At 53.3% G+C, this 16,528-nt stretch overlaps 1 protein-coding gene across 2 annotated transcripts in view; it reads right to left on the reverse strand.

Moving 5' to 3' along the window:
• Positions 1-16,528, reverse strand: part of SLC2A1 (solute carrier family 2 member 1) — a 46,232-nt gene that overhangs the window by 9,198 nt on the left and 20,506 nt on the right. For both annotated transcript variants that reach the window (XM_075906858.2, XM_075906859.2), the window contains exon 3: positions 3,338-3,498. In XM_075906858.2, coding sequence (XP_075762973.2) covers positions 3,338-3,498 — 161 coding nt within the window. The remainder of the gene's footprint in view (positions 1-3,337; positions 3,499-16,528) is intronic.

The raw sequence follows: 16,528 nt of genomic DNA on the forward strand, positions 1-16,528 counted from the left end.
GAGTGATGGGGCAGGATCCCTGGGAGGCTAATAAGGGGGAAGAGTCCAGGAGAGCTGGCTGGGTCCTGTAAACCTCAATTTTTGAGGAATAAGGGACCTTGCAAAAAAGGGTTTTTCCCCCAACAAATGGCCCCATCTACATGGGACTTTTTATTGCAAAAAGAATCGGAAGCAGATATGCAAATGAGCTCCATTTGAATATCCTCTTCTGCAAAAAGAGGCAGCGTAGCCGTAGCCTCAGACAGACGACGAGGGAGGAGTATAAAACCATTGCTCGAGCATGCAGAAGTGTAATCAGGAAGGCCAAAGCACATCTGGAGTTGCAGCTAGTGAGGGAGATGAAGGGTAACAAGAAGGGTTTCCATCGGTCTTGTTGGTCAGGGACGGTGGGGGACCCTCACCGAATGGGGGAGGCAACGTAGTGACAGATGATGTGGCTAATGCTTCAGTAGTCAATGCTTATTTTGTCTCCCTCTTCACCGGGTCAGCTCCCAGACTACTGCACTGGGCAGCACAGTATGGGGAGGTGGTGAGCAGCCTTTGGGAGTGAAAGAACGGAGTAAGGACTATTTAGAAAACCTGGACACCCACAAGCCCACGGAGGTGGCTCTAATACAGCCGACATGGCTGAGCAAGCTGGCTGTTGTGATGGCACAGCCAATGGTCATTATCTTTGAAAACGCGTGGCAATTGGGGAAGGTCCCAGACAATTGGAAAAAGGCAAACAGTGTCCATCTTCAAAAAGGGGAAGGAGGGGAAACTGGGGGACTACAGACTGGTCAGCCACACTTCAGTCCCCAGAAAAATCATGGAACAGGTCCTCAAGGAATCCATTTGGAAACACTTGGAGAAGAGGAAGTGATCAAAGATCAGTCAGCATGGATTCACTAAGGGTAAGTCATGCCTGGCCAACCTGGTTGCCTTCTAGGATGAGGAAACTGGCTTCCATAGAATCACAGAACACTAGGACTGGAAGGGACCTCGAGGTCATCAAGTCCAGTCCCCTGCCATCACGGCAGGACCAAGCATCGTCTAGACCATCCCTGACAGGTGTCTGTCCAACCTGCTCTTCAATATCTCCAGTGATGGAGATTCCACAACCTCCCTTGGCAATTTATTCCAGTGTTTAGCCACCTTGACCACTAGGAAGTTTTTCCCTTATGTCCAACCTAAACTTCTCTTGCTGCAATTTAAGCCCATTGCTTCTTGTCCTATCCTCAGAGGCCAAGGAGAACAATTTGTCTCCCTCCTCCTCGTGACACCCTTTAAAATACTTAAAAAACGGCTTTGTGGATATAGGGAAGGCGGCAGATTTTATTTAGGTTCCCTGTAAGCTGCACAGCCTCGCAGCTGTTTAATGAGCCTTGCCCAGAAGCTCAGAACTCCCATGCAGACAGAGAGCTCAGCTAACTGGCTTGGGGGCGGAGGAAGGCACATCTCGCTCAGCAGCTTCAAAGGGAGCTGCTTGCTTGAAACAGAGACGCTCCAGTTTGGGAGAGGAGGAGGGAAAGAGGGAATAAGTGGCTGGGAGGAGTGTTGTGGGATACGGGAGTTTGGGGAGATGAGGAGAAGAGAGGGAGGGAGTAATTGGCGAGGGCGAGTCGGAGGGAAGGGGAGTCTCGTCTGCGCCAGGAAAGGAGAGGAAGAGGCAGAGGGCCAGCACTCCCCTCGAGCTCCCTGGGCTGGGAAGGAGGGTAATGGAGTATGTGGGGGGGAAAAGGGGTGGGTGGGTGCTGGCACTGGGGTGAGGTGGGGGAGGAATGGAGAGTTCATTTGTGCTCAGTCCTATAGGCTGCTGGTGCTTGCAAGTCTGAGGAGCAGGATTTTATCCAGTCCCCAGCTGAGCTAGGGGGAGCAGTTTGCACAGGGGTAGGTGGGGGAAGAAGGGGTGGGTGGTTGCTGGCATCCGTGCAGTGAGGGGGAGCTTGTTTGGGGTCCTGACTCGCTTGCTGCAGTCCGGAGGGCAGTCCTGTCTGGGTTGGAGGGCAGGGCTGGGGGAAGCAGGTTGCATGGTGTGTGTGTCAAGGTTCCCTCAACTCTGTGGGTATGTCTGGTGCTGGTCTAGTGCATCACCACCTCATTACTGGAGTTGCACATAAGAAAATTCAACCCAGCCAAGGACAGAAACGTAAGAGGGGACACGGGACGCAATATACCTGGTCTTCAGCAAAGCTTTTGACATGGTTTCCCACAGTATCCTTGCCACCAAGTTAAACAAGCCTGGGCTGGACGAATAGGCTGGGAGGTGGATAGAAAGCTGGCTAGATCGCCAGGCGCAATGGGGAGCGATCAACGGCTCAATGTCGAGTGGGGAGCCCGGGAGCAAGCAGTGCTCCAAGGGTTGGTTCTAGGCCGGTTTTGTTCAACATCTATTAATGACTTGGAGGAGGGGATGGATCCCACCCTCAGCAAGCTCGCAGATGACACTCAGCTAGGGGGGGAGGTAGATATTCAACAAGGACAAGTGCAGAATCCTGCCCTTGGGACAGAAGAATCCCAACCATTGTTACAGGCTGGGGACTGACTGGGTAAGCAGCAGCTCTGCAGAAAAGGACCTGGGGATGACAGTAGATGAGAAGTTGGATAAGTCAACAGGGCGGCCTTGTCGCCAAGAAGGCTAATGGAATATTGGGGTGCATTAGTAGGACCATTTCCAGCAGATCTAGGGAAGTGATTATTCCCCTTTATTCGGCTCTGGTGAGGCCACATCTGGAGTTGTGCGTCCAGTTCTGCCCTCCCCCCCCAATTTACAGAAAGGATGTGGACGCACTGGAGAAAGTCCAGCAGAGGCCAACCAAAATGATGAGCGGGCTGCAGCACATGACCTACGAGGAGAGGCTGAGGGATTTGGGTTTGTTTAGTTTGCAGAAGAGAAGAGTGAGGGGGGATTTGAGAGCAGCCTTCAACTTCCTGAAGGGAGGGTCCAAAGAGGCTGGAGAGAGGCTGTTCTCAGTGGTGACAGATGCAGAACGAGGAGCAATGGGCTCAAGTTGCAGTGGGAGAGGACTAGGGTGGGTATTAGGAAAAACTATTTCCCTAGGAGGGTGGGGAAGCGCTGGGATGGGTTCCCTGGGGAGGAGGGGAATCTCTATCCCTAGATGTATTAAAGTCCTGGCTTGACAAAGCCCTGGCTGGGTTGATTGAGTCAGGGTTGGTCCTGCTTTGAGCAGGGCTTTGGACTCAATGTCTTCTCACCCTAGGATTGTCTGATTTATGAGGTGGCCTTTTACAGAGCCTGACGGAGGTGAAAGGTTTGCGAAGCAGAGCGGCCAGGAGGAGGGGTCGGGTAGAACCTTCTATTCACGGGATGGCCCCCAGACCCAGCCGCAGCACTTACCTGCCAAAGCGATTGACGAACAGCCCAACGGAGAAGGAGCCGACCATTCCCCCAACGGAGAATATAGCCACCGAGAGGGACCATAAGGTGGTGAGGGTGCCCGTGGTGATCGGCTCCTCATAGCGATAAAGCCACGTCTGGTTGTAGAAATCTTCAATCACCTGCCCGGGGCAAATCAGATCAGTCAGCGGCAGGTCAGGTTCAGGCTGAACGACCTTCATTCTACCCACAGCCCCAGCAGGAAGCCTAGACAAGTCTCACCCCACGCCCATTGGCTACAGAGATCCAATGTGACGTTAGAGTTTTTCCCTATTAAGCTCCCGCCCTAAACAGAGACTCCTTCATATGGGATAGTCCAAGTAAATGTCTGCGGTTCTCCGAGGCAAGCTATTATCTGCACGGTACAGAGGTGAAACTGAAGAACCAAAATAAGTGATTTGCCCAAGGCCGCACAGGAAGGGTGTGGCAGAGCAGCAAACTGAAGTCTCCTAACTCCCAGGCTAACATCAATAAGCACTCGACCACCCTGCTTCAAGTTCAAAGACCCCCTCCCTTCCCCCCCAGACTCAGCATCCAAACCCAGGAATGTGCCAAAGCCAAGTGCTTTCCAACCAGAGTGGAAAGCATAGCTCCTTTGTGAACTCCAGTACATGCTGCAGGTCAGCTGAGCCATGAAACCCAAGTTCTAGCCATATGGTATTCCCCCACAGGTGATGGGATGGTGAACCTGGCCGCCCCTTTGTGGGTAACATTAAATTCCTCTTCCCAGTTCAACTGCAGACAAGAATCTCCCGGCCCTGTTATGTTCCTGCGGTCTGTTGCCATGTTCCTCCACAGAAATGGCTGCATCTCAGTGGAAAGCGACATGACCACTGCATACAGTCTGTATGGATCCCGTACTGCGTGCGCCCATGCAGTCACACACAGACCAGACACAACGTGCTACCGTCTCTGGGAAAACCCCACAGTACTGCAAGGAAGCACCCCCCCCGTTACGGGGGATGAACCACTCACTGCGCCTGCCCTGGAGCCTGCTCCTGCTCCAACACCAGGCGCTCCCCCTTTCCTTCCAGCCCCACGGGTGGCCCTAGTTTGGGTTTTATCTGTAGTGACAAATGCCACAAATTCCCCGAGCCTCGGCCCCGCCACCTACAGACTGCATGCTGCTTCGCCCCAGCCCGGGTTGGCCTGCATGCTTGGTCACACGGCTTGGCTTGCGTCTTCCTGAGTCACAAGATGGTTTGTCAGAGCATAGCCCTCATGCCAGCCTGGCTCCCTTTTCAACTTGTGAGGCTTTTCTTCCACCAGCTGGGAGGAGCCACCAGGCTCGTCAGGCTGGCAGCAAGTGGATAACTTTGCTATAGCACCACTAGGAGGAAACTGCCTGCAAAGAAATGTGGCCAAACGGGTTGTGATCTTATCCTAGTGACAGTCAACAATGATCTGCCAGAGCCGGGGGCAGCCAGGGGAATGCCAGGAGAAAGGAGAGGCTTGCTAGGGGAATGGGAATTGTGCATGGCAGGCCGAAATCTCAAGGGTGGAGGAGAGAGAGAAAGGCTAGATGCGCATGCACTTGGCAGGGTGGCAGCAGACTGATCAATTATCTCGCTGACCCTGAGGAGGGTCATGTGGGGGACATGGTCAGCCTGCTAGGCTGGGGGGCGGGGGCACTCCAGGTCTGGCTAAATGCCCTGGAGTTACTTTGATTCTCCTCATTGGTTTTTGGTAGTTTTTAAAATATATTTTTGCTGGACTGAGTCTGGGACTGTGCCTGCTTGGTTCTAAGGAGACAAAGGCTTGATTTCAAAATTAAATTTGTACATTTTTTAAAATCAAAATCATAATCAGACGGGTGCACGTCGTCAGCGCTTTCCTTCCTCTCCACTTTGTGCTCTTCAGTGGCCCGAGGGCCCAGCGTGTCCATTCTCCAGTTACTTTCCTAGCTGATTGCAGGATTTCACTTTAGAGATTTTTTTTTTTATATGCGTAGCTGTTTCACATTGAAAAACGTCCAGCTCACACTTGAATACAACAGCACTTGCTGCATTTAATGTCGGCAAGTCAAGAAATGCCTACGCAAGGCGAATAAATGTCCATGAGCGTTTGCAATTTGAAGTCAATAAGACTTATGCTCTTAAACGTAAGAGTCACGTCCCACACTCAGGTACCTAGAGGGGGGGTGTAGGAGTTTAACATTTTAGAAACATTTGGCCTGAGTTCATTAAACATTTGCATTGAAAGATTAACTTTCAATTTAAAATAATGAAGCAATTTTGTTTTGGACTGGGCAAGACTTCATGCCACTAAGAAAGAAGGACTAATTAGTGCACCGTTTTAGCTCCCGATGTTTAAAAATGAAACATTAGCAGAAACATACGTAACCCCTCCCCCCGCTCTGAAATGAAATTTCTTTTAAGTTATATACTTTAGTTACTAATTTGTAGGGTCCGAGCCTTTGATTTGCAAGACACTTAACTAGTGGCATTAGAAAAAAAACAAACAGCATTGATCATCCAGCTCATCCATACCTTTTCAAGCTAAAGTTGCAATAATACATTAATTTTTACAAAACTGGATTTAAATGTTGTGGAAACACTTTACGAAGTAGCTCAGAATCATGAACCCATCCATAAGAACTAGACGTGGGTTACCATGACAAGTCACCACCATTATCAAGCATGTTACTATGGTAGAATCGAGGAGTCCCAGGCATGGCCCAAGTCCCTGCTGTGCTAGGCGCTGTACACTCCCTGCCCCCGAAGAGCATGCAGTCAGCAATACACGTCACTCTGTCAAAGTCAGAGCTGAGTGGATCTTCTGGTTTTGACGGTCTGAGTTGAAAAGCAGAGAAAAAGCTGAAGATCTGCAGCCCTGATCATTAAAAGATACCAAAATTAATCTAAAATGTCTCAGATGCGACATCCCCATGCAGCATCTAAGAACAGGCTGAGGAATGGGGGGTTGCAAAGGGGGCAACTACCCTGGGGGCCTTTAAATCACTGCCCAAGCGCTATGCGCTCAGAGCCCCAGGCTGAGGGCCACCCAGGGGCCCAGACAATCTTTCCATTGAACGAGCCCTGGGCTGTTGAGAGAGATGCTGACCACGGGATATTCTATTACATTACGATAAGTTCTATTGAACCCTGCCCTTGTGGAACACCACGGCCAGCAGTTTGGAGGTCAAGGCACACGCGCAGAGACTAGTCTGGCCAATGTTACGGCCACGAGGAAGGCCGCTTTCCAAGGCAGATGGGACTAGGAGCATGTGGCCAGAAGCTCAAAGGGAGGCCCTAGGAGCCTGGCCAGGACTAAAATTCAGGTCCCACGGGGAGCTGATCCAAGAGAAGAGTCGCTCCAGGCCCCTCAGGAATCGGCCTATTGTGTTGTGAGAATAAACAGTACAAGTGTGTGAGAGAGAGAGAGAGAGAGAGAGAGAGAGAGAGATGGTTGCCAGAGGCGCCCTGAGCAAGGGACGTGCTAGATCCTGGAGGCCGAAGGGGAGATGCTGCCATTGGCCGCCCCAGGCGAGACCCTCGTCCGTTTTGCCAGGTCGGTCTGACAGAGCGAAGGTTTTCTGCTTCCGAGAAGGACCAGGCGGGTGTCCTCCAACTGGTCCATTCCTCAGGGTTCAGTCACGCAGCACCCAAGCCGTGAGGTGGAGGGGGCAGGGCTGGGGCGCAGGCGGTGACAGTGGGTTTGGGATTGAGAGGTCCAGGAGGGGAGAGAGAAGGACAAAAATGGGCCAGTCAGTCCAGACCTGTCCCTTGCTGAGGAGTGGGAAGCGGGGGAACACACACAGCACGTCTGTCCGAGACAGGAGGACGGTGGCAAACAGGGAGCCCTTGCCCAGGCCCTACTGGGAGCAGAACCGAGGGCCTCACCTGTTCTGCCTGGTCACAAAGACGCACTCGGAGGCCGCCTCAGAGCGTAACATCCACTCGTGACCAGACGGGACTCCTCTGCTTCAGAGATCTGCCAGGGAGGTCCGGGTGCCGAGAAGGGGGCAACGCTTCCAAGTCAACGCTGTGACGGAGGCCAGAAGAACGAGCGCCCCATTGCCCATGGATAGATCACACGAGGCCACGTTTTCCATGAAGACTCTGACCATGCTGCCTGCCAGCGGAGTGTGCGCAAGATGGGCACGTGATGGGCTGCCCTGGGCTCTTTGGTTGCTGCACTTCAACATCGCTTGCCCGGGGGCTTGATGTTGTGAGGACTGCACCCCAGTCTCCTGCCTCCAGGCGGTGAGAGAGTGAGCAGGGTTGGGGTATAATAATGGAGATTGCCTATCTCCTAGAACTGGAAGGGACCTGGAAAGGTCATCAAGTCCAGTCCCTGCCTTCACAGCAGGACCAAGTACCATCCCTGACAAATTTTTGCTCCAAATCCCTAAATGGCCTCTGCAAGGATTGAACTCACAACCCTGGGTTTAGCTCTGAGCTATCCCTCCCCTATTTCAACTGGAAGATATTGGATCCTTTACTGGGATTCAGCTCCCACAGAGATGGCTTGGGAAAGTGCCACAACAGGTTTCAGATGGAAATACAGATGCAAGAACCCAGTTTCATTATCACGTACGATCCCCCTTCTGTGCATCTGATTGTACTTACTCCTTGTTAATTATGGGTCTGACCCCATGCTCCCATTGGCTACCACGGACTCTATGTAATTGCAAACAGGTTGCCACAGTACAGCTTGGAAATTTCCTTCTCGCCTGCCTCTGTCAAGGTCTGAGGTCTGGATCTGAACTTGCCCTGCTGCCTGGAGGAATGCCTTGCGCTGCCCTTATAGGGGCAGGAGAGACGCATTAGAAATACCTTGGAGAGAGAACATGGAGGAACACGAGGATGTAACCGGAGATCCGCAACCTGTATCAGAGCTTGACTATTCCACTGGAGGAGGGGCTAGGTGTAACGGCAGACTCCTATCACCAGGTGAAAGCCCCATCTCTCCGCAGTGAAGGTCACACAAGGCATGGGGGAATGGACAGCCAGGTCTGCACTCACAGCTAGGAGGCTGTGTGTATGTGCGTGTGTGTTGGGGGAGGTGTGTGTGTGTGGGGGGGGAGAGAGTACAACTGTCCCAGCTGAGCTTTCTATCAACTGGTTGAAGTTAGGCTGAAAATCTTGCTGGGTGGGGGTGGCAGGTGAGACCACAAAGGGGGCCTGGCTGTATCAATGAAGAGCAAGAGGATCAATAGAGGTTGCTAGGGGGAAGGGAATGGATTTGGCAGCTGAGGTGCAGGACACGGATAACCTGTCTCAGGCGGGTGTACGGGAAGAAGATCCTGGCTCTGCCGGGATCCAAACCCCAGGGACAAATTCCCCAGAGAAATGGAAGCAGGGGATCTCAGGTTTCAGCATCAGCATTTCCTCATTCTCGGCACACACACAGAGAGGGGCGAGACACATTAGAGTCACCCCTGAGTCACCATGAGGCTGCTGCCAAGGTGCTGTGGGGCAGGGCGGTTTCGGCAATCGCCTCCATTTAGCCACAGCAGGAAGCACGGGAGAGCACCCAGCTCATCCGAGCAGCGGCAGCAGGCGAGGACGGGCAAGGCAGGGAAAGGAATCCATCAGGTGACTCTCTCTCCGCCACGGCCTAGCTCCTCCCTCTGTGGCAAAGGGCTGCAGGTGGGCGAGCCGCAGGCAGGTGCGCGCAGGAGCTGGAACGCGGCCACAGAGGGGAGTCGAGTCCCACTCGGCTTCCCTGTGGCACCACAAAGGCCTGGGCTCTGCAGCACCCAGCCGCCCTGGGGCTCTGCAATTTCAGGGGACTCTGAAGCGAAGCGGCTCCTGGCACCCAGCGAGCAATGGAGACGGGGGAGGGGAGCACCCTGATGCCTGGGAATGCTTTCAGGGCAACTGCGTCCTGTTCCTTCCTCCAGCCCGGCTTGCCTCACCCTCCCTACTGCCCTGCCTCGGCGCCTAGGGCGGGGCTGTCGGACCATTCTGTTCCGTGTCCACACTAAACCGGTTCCTGCTGAATGCAGCTTCTCTTCAGACCCCATAGGCTGGGCTGCAGGCCAGAGAATAACCGGCCCTCTCCTCAGCCCATGGGGGGTGGGGGTAGGGGGAGAGACACATGCTTCTGAGCAGCACGGCCATTCCCAACAGGCATGACCTGAGGCTTCTCCATGAATATTTGTCACGTTTGAAATTGGAGGTGTGGTAGGAACCAGATTTAAAACAAAACCTTTTCGTTGCCAATCCCCCACCGCCCGCCCCAAAGCTTCCCTCGTGATACTTTTTTTAAATGCAAATTTCTTGGGTTTTTCCTAATGAGATAAGAGTCATTTCCAATGGACAATGATCTACCTGCAAGTCCCCCCAACACTCACTGCCGGTGCTTGTGCAATCAAAGCAGCTGATCCTTGTCACTGTCTCCAAGGCAGAGACATTCCCTAGTCCAGCCTGACTGGGCGCCCCCCGCCCAGGAATTAAGCAGAAGCAGTTTCACAGCAATTGAAGGGGTAGGAGGTGGGGAAGAGAATCCAAGGACAGCACAGCAGCTGTCTAGGAAGGAGAACGGCAGAAAGGGATCTAGGGGTTATAGTGGGCCATAAGCTAATATGAGTCAACAGTGTGACGCTGTTGCGCAAAAAAAAGAGCAAACATGATTCTGGGATGTATTAACAGGAGTGTTGTGAACAAGACACGAGAAGTCATTCTTCCGCTCGACTCTGATTAGGCCTCTGTTGGAGTATTGTGTCCAGTTCTGGGCACGGCATTTCAAGAAAGATGTGGAGAAATTGGAGAGGGTCCAGAGAAGAGCAACAAGATGATGAAAGGTCTGGAGAACATGAGCTATGAAGGAAGGCTGAAAGAATTAGGTTTGTTTAGTTTGGAAAAGAAGATTGAGGGGGGACATGATAGCGGTTTTCAGGTATCTAAAAGGGTGTCATGAGGAGGAGGGAGAAAACTTGTTCATTTTGGCCTCTGAGGAGAGGACAAGAAGCAATGGGCTTAAACTGCAGCAAGGGAGGTTTAGGTTGGACATTAGGAAAAAGTTCCTAACTGTCAGGGTGGTGAAACACTGGAATAAATTGCCCAGGGAGGTTGTGGAATCCCCGTCTCTGGAGATATTTAAGAGCAGGTTAGATAAATGTCTAGCAGGGATGGTCTAGACAGTACTGGGTCCTGCCATGAGGGCAGGGGACTGGACTCTATGACCTCTCGAGGTCCCTTCCAGTCCTAATATTCTATTCTACGATTCCTCTCTAGGGTTGCTCTGAGGAGCTTGCGCAAGGCCATACAGCACAGCATGTTTTGGGGCCAGATCCTTATCGGGACCAAGGTGACATTGCTCCATTTGTACCACTAAAAGCTACCCATGAAATCCAGCCAATCACAGCTGGTGGAGCGACATTTATTTGCACAAAGAGAATGATCACAAAACTGTTCCGGGGTGAGGGGTCTCTGCTGCTAGGACGAAATCTAGCCTCCTGTCGAAATCCCAGCCTAGATGCTGATCAGCCGCTCCCGCTCTGTCAGCTTTTACCCCCTCCTCGCTGGCTGCAGTTCTGCCACTGCAGGCTGGGGGTTCCCGCGACACGGCTTAGCTGTGCCAACCCGGAGGGCCCGTATTCCAGCTGTCCCTAAACACAAAGGGTCATTTAAATGAGAGCTGTTGCGGTTTGGTCTCCCTGTTTCTAGCCGGCAGGCTGCCTGGACCGTCAGGCTCTGCAGCCAGCGGCAGTCCACTTGGCCTTGTTCTAGGGTCAAAACAAGCTCACCAGGTGGGTGGTGGGCAACACCGCAGGGTGCCAGGCAGGCCAGCAGCTCCTCAGGATGGGCCCGAGGGCTCTGCAGACCCACGGCCTGAATTACCCGAACAGGGACAGCACCAGCACGAGCAGCACAAGGGTAACCAGCCCATGGGCCACTAGCAGCGTTTGTCCCTCCCAGGCCTTCAGCGCATATCGTGACAGCTGCCATAGGCTGTCATCTCGCAGCCCAGCCAATCAAGCAGAGTCATGGGCGGGACCTACTTCGCCAGCAGGTTATATAAGCTTGTGCCATGCAGCTCAGCCCCACTCTCTCAACAGCATGTTAAACCATTGGCCGGCAATGTCGTCCCACTCCAGCGCCTCCTACTGTTTGCCTGGCATCCATCTTCCCCCATTCAGGCCCGGGGCCAGCACAACCCCACTCAAGCAGGCCTGTGAGGACTTGTGACCCGTTACGTGCCTCCCTGGCTCCATCTGGAGGGGCAGGTGCAAAGCTGGCTCTACAGGGAGTGGCTTGCAGAACAAAGAAACCCAGCAAGGGTAATTAATGGCCATGGGTTTGGTTAAATCCTACTTCCCCACAGGGCAGGATTTAACCCCCAAATGCACCATTTAAATCCAAACAGGCCAAGCCCTTTTCCATACAGAATGCATTACTCAGACGTCTTCCTGCAGCTCTGTGCACACACCTCCGTGGTCCCAGCATGCATGCCCTGTGGGAGACGCACCCATGCATCCGCTGAACAGCAGTGCAGACAGGCCATGGGGAATGATCTAACCTCCCCGCACACTCCGCCCAAGGCCATGCTTGGCCTATTGGAAATTCACTTCTCAAATGCAGCCCCTTTTGTCTAAGGGCTTTCGCTGTCTTTGCAGGGCTGAAGAACAACCTGACGAGCTGCAAGGCTCACAAACAAAACCTCCACCCATGAAGTTTGCAGATGACCTTCAGAGCACTGATAACTAATGAAGGTCGGGTCACTTACCAAGCAATCTAGATGGCTCTCAATCAAGCCAGCTATTTATTCTAAACTGGCTCAATATAAAAGTTTACATCCAGGCCCAAAGAACACGGCTCCTGGGAAGCAGTGCCTCCAATGGGGAGGTTATGGGGAACCAATCTGTTCAACTTGAGCTCCCTCCGCGACGCTGTGGCCAAGGCAGCTAATGCAATGGAGGGGTGTATACATCGGGGAATCACGAGGAGGAGGAGGGAGGTTATTTTCGCTCTGCACAGCATTGGTGTGACTGCTCCTGGTACCCACAGTTCAAAAGGACGTTGTTAAATTAGGGGAGGGGTTCCAGGCAAGAGCCACGAGAATAATTAAACATGGCTTGTAGTGATAGGGCTCCTTAAGCCAACCTAAGTAGGTTCCCAAAGAGAAGATTACGGGGTGGTTAGATTCCAACGAAGTATTTACACAAGAGACAAATATTTGATCATGGGCCCTCCAATCTCCCAGAGAAAGGTCCAGTAGGATGCACAACGGCTGGAAGTCAAAGCTAGAGAGGCTGGAAATGGTTCCGATTTTTGTAAAGAGTGTAACAAGCCACCAGAATCATTGACCCAGGGGTTACCGTAATTCTCCATTAGGGCCAATTTTAAAACCAGAAGATCTGCTCTCAGAACGGCCCCTCCTAGCCAGAACTCTTACCACACTGCCCTCACCAGCCTCGCCCTCCCTGCCACCACTGCCCACAGGACTCGTTTGGAGGCAGACCCTCTCAATCCAACATGGCTGCCACAGGGCTTCCATTTTGTTTTCCTTCCACATGCCAAGCAGCCCATCAGCAGCCTCTGAGGGCTCCTGCAAGCGAGCTTTGGGGAGTGGCACCCGACCTACCCCACGACTGCATATTATCAACGGCCGCTTCTGCTGCCGAGCCGGAGCACTGGCACCCTGGGCTGGACAGAGACACACCTCAGCTCTAAAGCCCTGGGGAGAGCAGACAGGCCCAGAGAGGTGTTCAGTGGGAGGCCAGGCAGACAGGGATGCAGGTACTGGGGGCCATCTTGTTCGGGGACAGCCAGCTGACATGGAAGTTAGCACACACACCGACAAACCCAATTTCAGGGGGGACTCTACTGGCTCCGGCCGGGGGAGGAAGTTTGTTCCACGGCTCCGGCAAGTGCTGCCTCGAACATCCTTTTGTTGCCACCTGACCCCCACGTTGTGGGTCCCCCAGCAGAGACCGTCACGGGGCTTCAAAACGCAGAGAGACCGGGAGTGCCGAAGCAGGGGTTGTCAGTGCAGAAAGTCACCCCGGAGGCCCCAGCTGTGTAAAACGAGGGGGGAATTTGTCCCGTGGTGGAGAGGAGAGGACAGCCCTGGCTGCTGCTCTGGCGATAAGAAACTGGACCCCTTTACGGCCTCTTTTCCCCTCACGTGACCAGAGGGGAAGGAAGCTGGTGCACCCTGGTGCGGCACTCCAAGCAGCCAGTGGGCTGGGTTCCCCTGCAGGCTGCCTTGCTAAGCGACAGGCCGGGTGAAAGGGACTGGCTAGGGACGTGCACCCCCCTTCCCAACAGCGCTGCCCCAGCCCCTCCCGTTCAGGAAGATGATGGGGGAAGGGAGCTGCAACCGTACGTCCTGGATTTTCTTCCTCTTCCCCTCCCAGGGGTGAGGAGGAAGTGCTCAGCTTTTGCTTTCCTCTCACTCTGCTGCCCAGGGGAGCGTCGAGCAGGCTGTGAGCTTTCCCCATCACTCCCTGAGAGGCCGAGGAAGAGCAGCAGTACTAGAGTAAACTTACCTTGCAGGTCGTGTTTACAGAGGTGCAAAAGTTTCAGAGGGGGAGCTGAGTTCGTCTGCAACAGGAAAAGCTTAAACAACAAACAGTCTGGCAGCACCTTAAAGACGAACAAAACGTGCAGATGGGATCGTGCGCTTTCCTGGCGCAACCCAGACCTCTACCTGTTTTGTTTGTCTTTAAGGTGCTACTAGACTATGCGTCGTTTACGGGGTTTTTGTATAGCTGTAGTTATAACAAAGGGACACTACTTCTAGTTAAAGGTCACTCTGCACTAAACACAGTGGTCCTCTCTTCGAGGTACCTCGATGGCCACCCTATGTACAGCCCATCCGAACCTTTCACTTGCCGTCCCCCCCAGGGAGATACCGGACGTGACTGCTTCTAACAGGTGCCTTGGTCAATGCCCTCCAGCAGGAAGGCCTCCGAGGGGTGAGGCAGGATGCAAACTTTCTTGCTTAGCAGGAAGGTGTTTGCCCGTCACCGCCACGCCTCCACAGCCTTTCAGCATGGGCGTGCTGGCCGGGGTACGGTAAAGTCCAAGTTCCACTTCCACTCCAGCTGGGAATCTGCCCTCCAGAGCCTCCCCACAACTCCCCAAGAATCACCGAGCCTGGCCCCTCGCAGACACCGGGGGAGGGTGCCCCCAGAACCCTAGTGATGCACAGGGGAGGGGGAAGGTCTAAACAAGGATTCATTATTCAGGAGGGGCTTTGTAGCCAGGCTGCTCTAGATCTCTCCTTAGCAGCTATGTCCTCCCCTCCTTCTGCAGGGCAGAGCGGCTCCTAGTGGGGATGGATCTGCAGCCAGCTCTCCAGCACCACAGAGGTTGCCAGCAATTAAGTCTCTGGTGGGTTCCAGAACGTTAGCCGTAAACCACTAACGAAAATCCCAGTGACAGGCACAGCCAGCCTGTCCCTGCAACAACTGTCCACCAGGCCTGTTCCTACAGCTACGCAAACGTTACAGCTGCGTAGGGCACCAGCATTTCAGGGAACAGCCGTGCCCACCACGGCTTCATTTGCAAGAGAAGGGAACCACCAAACCCTGTATCCACTTAATCCCTGCAGAGCCGGACAGCTCCAATGCAGACCAAACCCAGCGGATTTCCCAAGCTTCAGATCCATAATGAGAGCTTTATTATTAATTAATTAATGGAGATTGCCTATCTCCTAGAACTGGAAGGGACCTTGAAAGGTCATCAAGTCCAGTCCCCCACCTTCACAGCAGGACCAAGTACCATCCCTGCAAATTTTTGCCCCAAATCCTTAAATGGCCTCCACAGGGATTGAACTCACAACCCTGGGTTTAGCAGGCCAATGCTCAAACCACTGAGCTATCCCTGCTCATTTTGCAGACCACCGATTAACAAGCCCCTTTGCCCCTGCAGTGTCCAGGTCAGAAGACACAACTAGAAGGCCAACAGGTAACCTGCAGAGGGGCCCGGATTTGGTTTCACACTGGGGTTTGACACTAAAGTGACATCAGCCGAGTTAGTTCAGGTTTACACGGTGGCAGGATACTCAGGAGCAAGGAATGCCTCCCACAGATACTCTCAATGCCGGGGTAGGCAATAATTTTTACCTGGGAGCCTCTCCCAGATTTTGGAAAGTGGTCGAGGGCCGCACTCTTTCATGATATTAATGGAGGTGATGCAGGGTCTGGGATGGAGACTGGGTGCAGAAGGGAGCCTGGGGTAAGGGACTGGGGTGCAGGATGGCGACTGGAATCTGGGAGTTTGGGTGGAGGAGGTAGTTGAGACCTAGGGCAGGAGACTGGAGTGCAGGGGTTTGGGATGTGACGTAGGGTAGGAGGGGATTATGATGCCAGATCTGGGAGGGGGTATATGGGTGTAAGAGGGGAGAGGGTGTGGGTATGTTGGGGGGGGTAGGGCAGACAGTTGGGGCACGAAAGGGCTGGGGTGCCAGAAGCAGGCTGTGGCCAGGAGACTTACCAGCCAGCAGCCAAACTAGCCTGCCTGCCGAGCTCAAAACGTTTCTCAGCCAGCCTGCCTGGCCATGTACTTCACTGAATAACTGAGCAGAGAAGAGGGGGCATGGTTCTTCTTGGCTGCCTGTTATTCCAACAAGCAGCTCCGATTGGCTAGTTTCCGGCCAGAAACCGACCAATGGGATTGTGCTGGGGCAGGGTGCCTCCTGAAACTTCCCTCCTGCCTTCCAGTTTTAAAACAGAAACGGAGCCCTGCAGCTGTGTTTCTGCATAGGCAGACGAGGCTAGCTGGGGAGCCTTCCTGGGGCTCCCTGCTGCCCGGATTCGGTGGCTTGGTGGGCCGTACTTTCCCCAGGCCTGCTCTATGCTCTTGGTGAACAGAGTACCCTGAGCAGCCACTGCCGTCACTGGGAATACCAGCTCTTCAACATCACGCCTGTGTAGAGTCACTCCCTGTGTGTTTAGCTGCACCTCCGAATGGCAATTCTAGCTCTTAGCCAGCACTTTGCCTCTTCCAAACGCCATGCCAATACCAGCACCGCCCTGCGCATGCAAGGCTGTAACCAAGCCCCTGGCATCAAAGGGGTTAAGCCCCCAAACCGAGTTTCCTGGCTCACAGCTGTCCTTTATCTGTTGTGATTAAAAACATTCCTGCAGATTTGTTAGATCTAAATTAGAGATGAAATGTATTAAATCATTACACATTTCGACACTTTACAAAGATTAGAAAGTTTTAAAAGGAGCTTTTCTTAACCTCTGAGCGG

Source organism: Pelodiscus sinensis, chromosome 24 (genome assembly GCF_052426305.1).
Source record: "Pelodiscus sinensis isolate ZL-2025 chromosome 24, ASM5242630v1, whole genome shotgun sequence".
Classification (NCBI taxonomy): Eukaryota; Metazoa; Chordata; order Testudines; family Trionychidae; genus Pelodiscus; species Pelodiscus sinensis.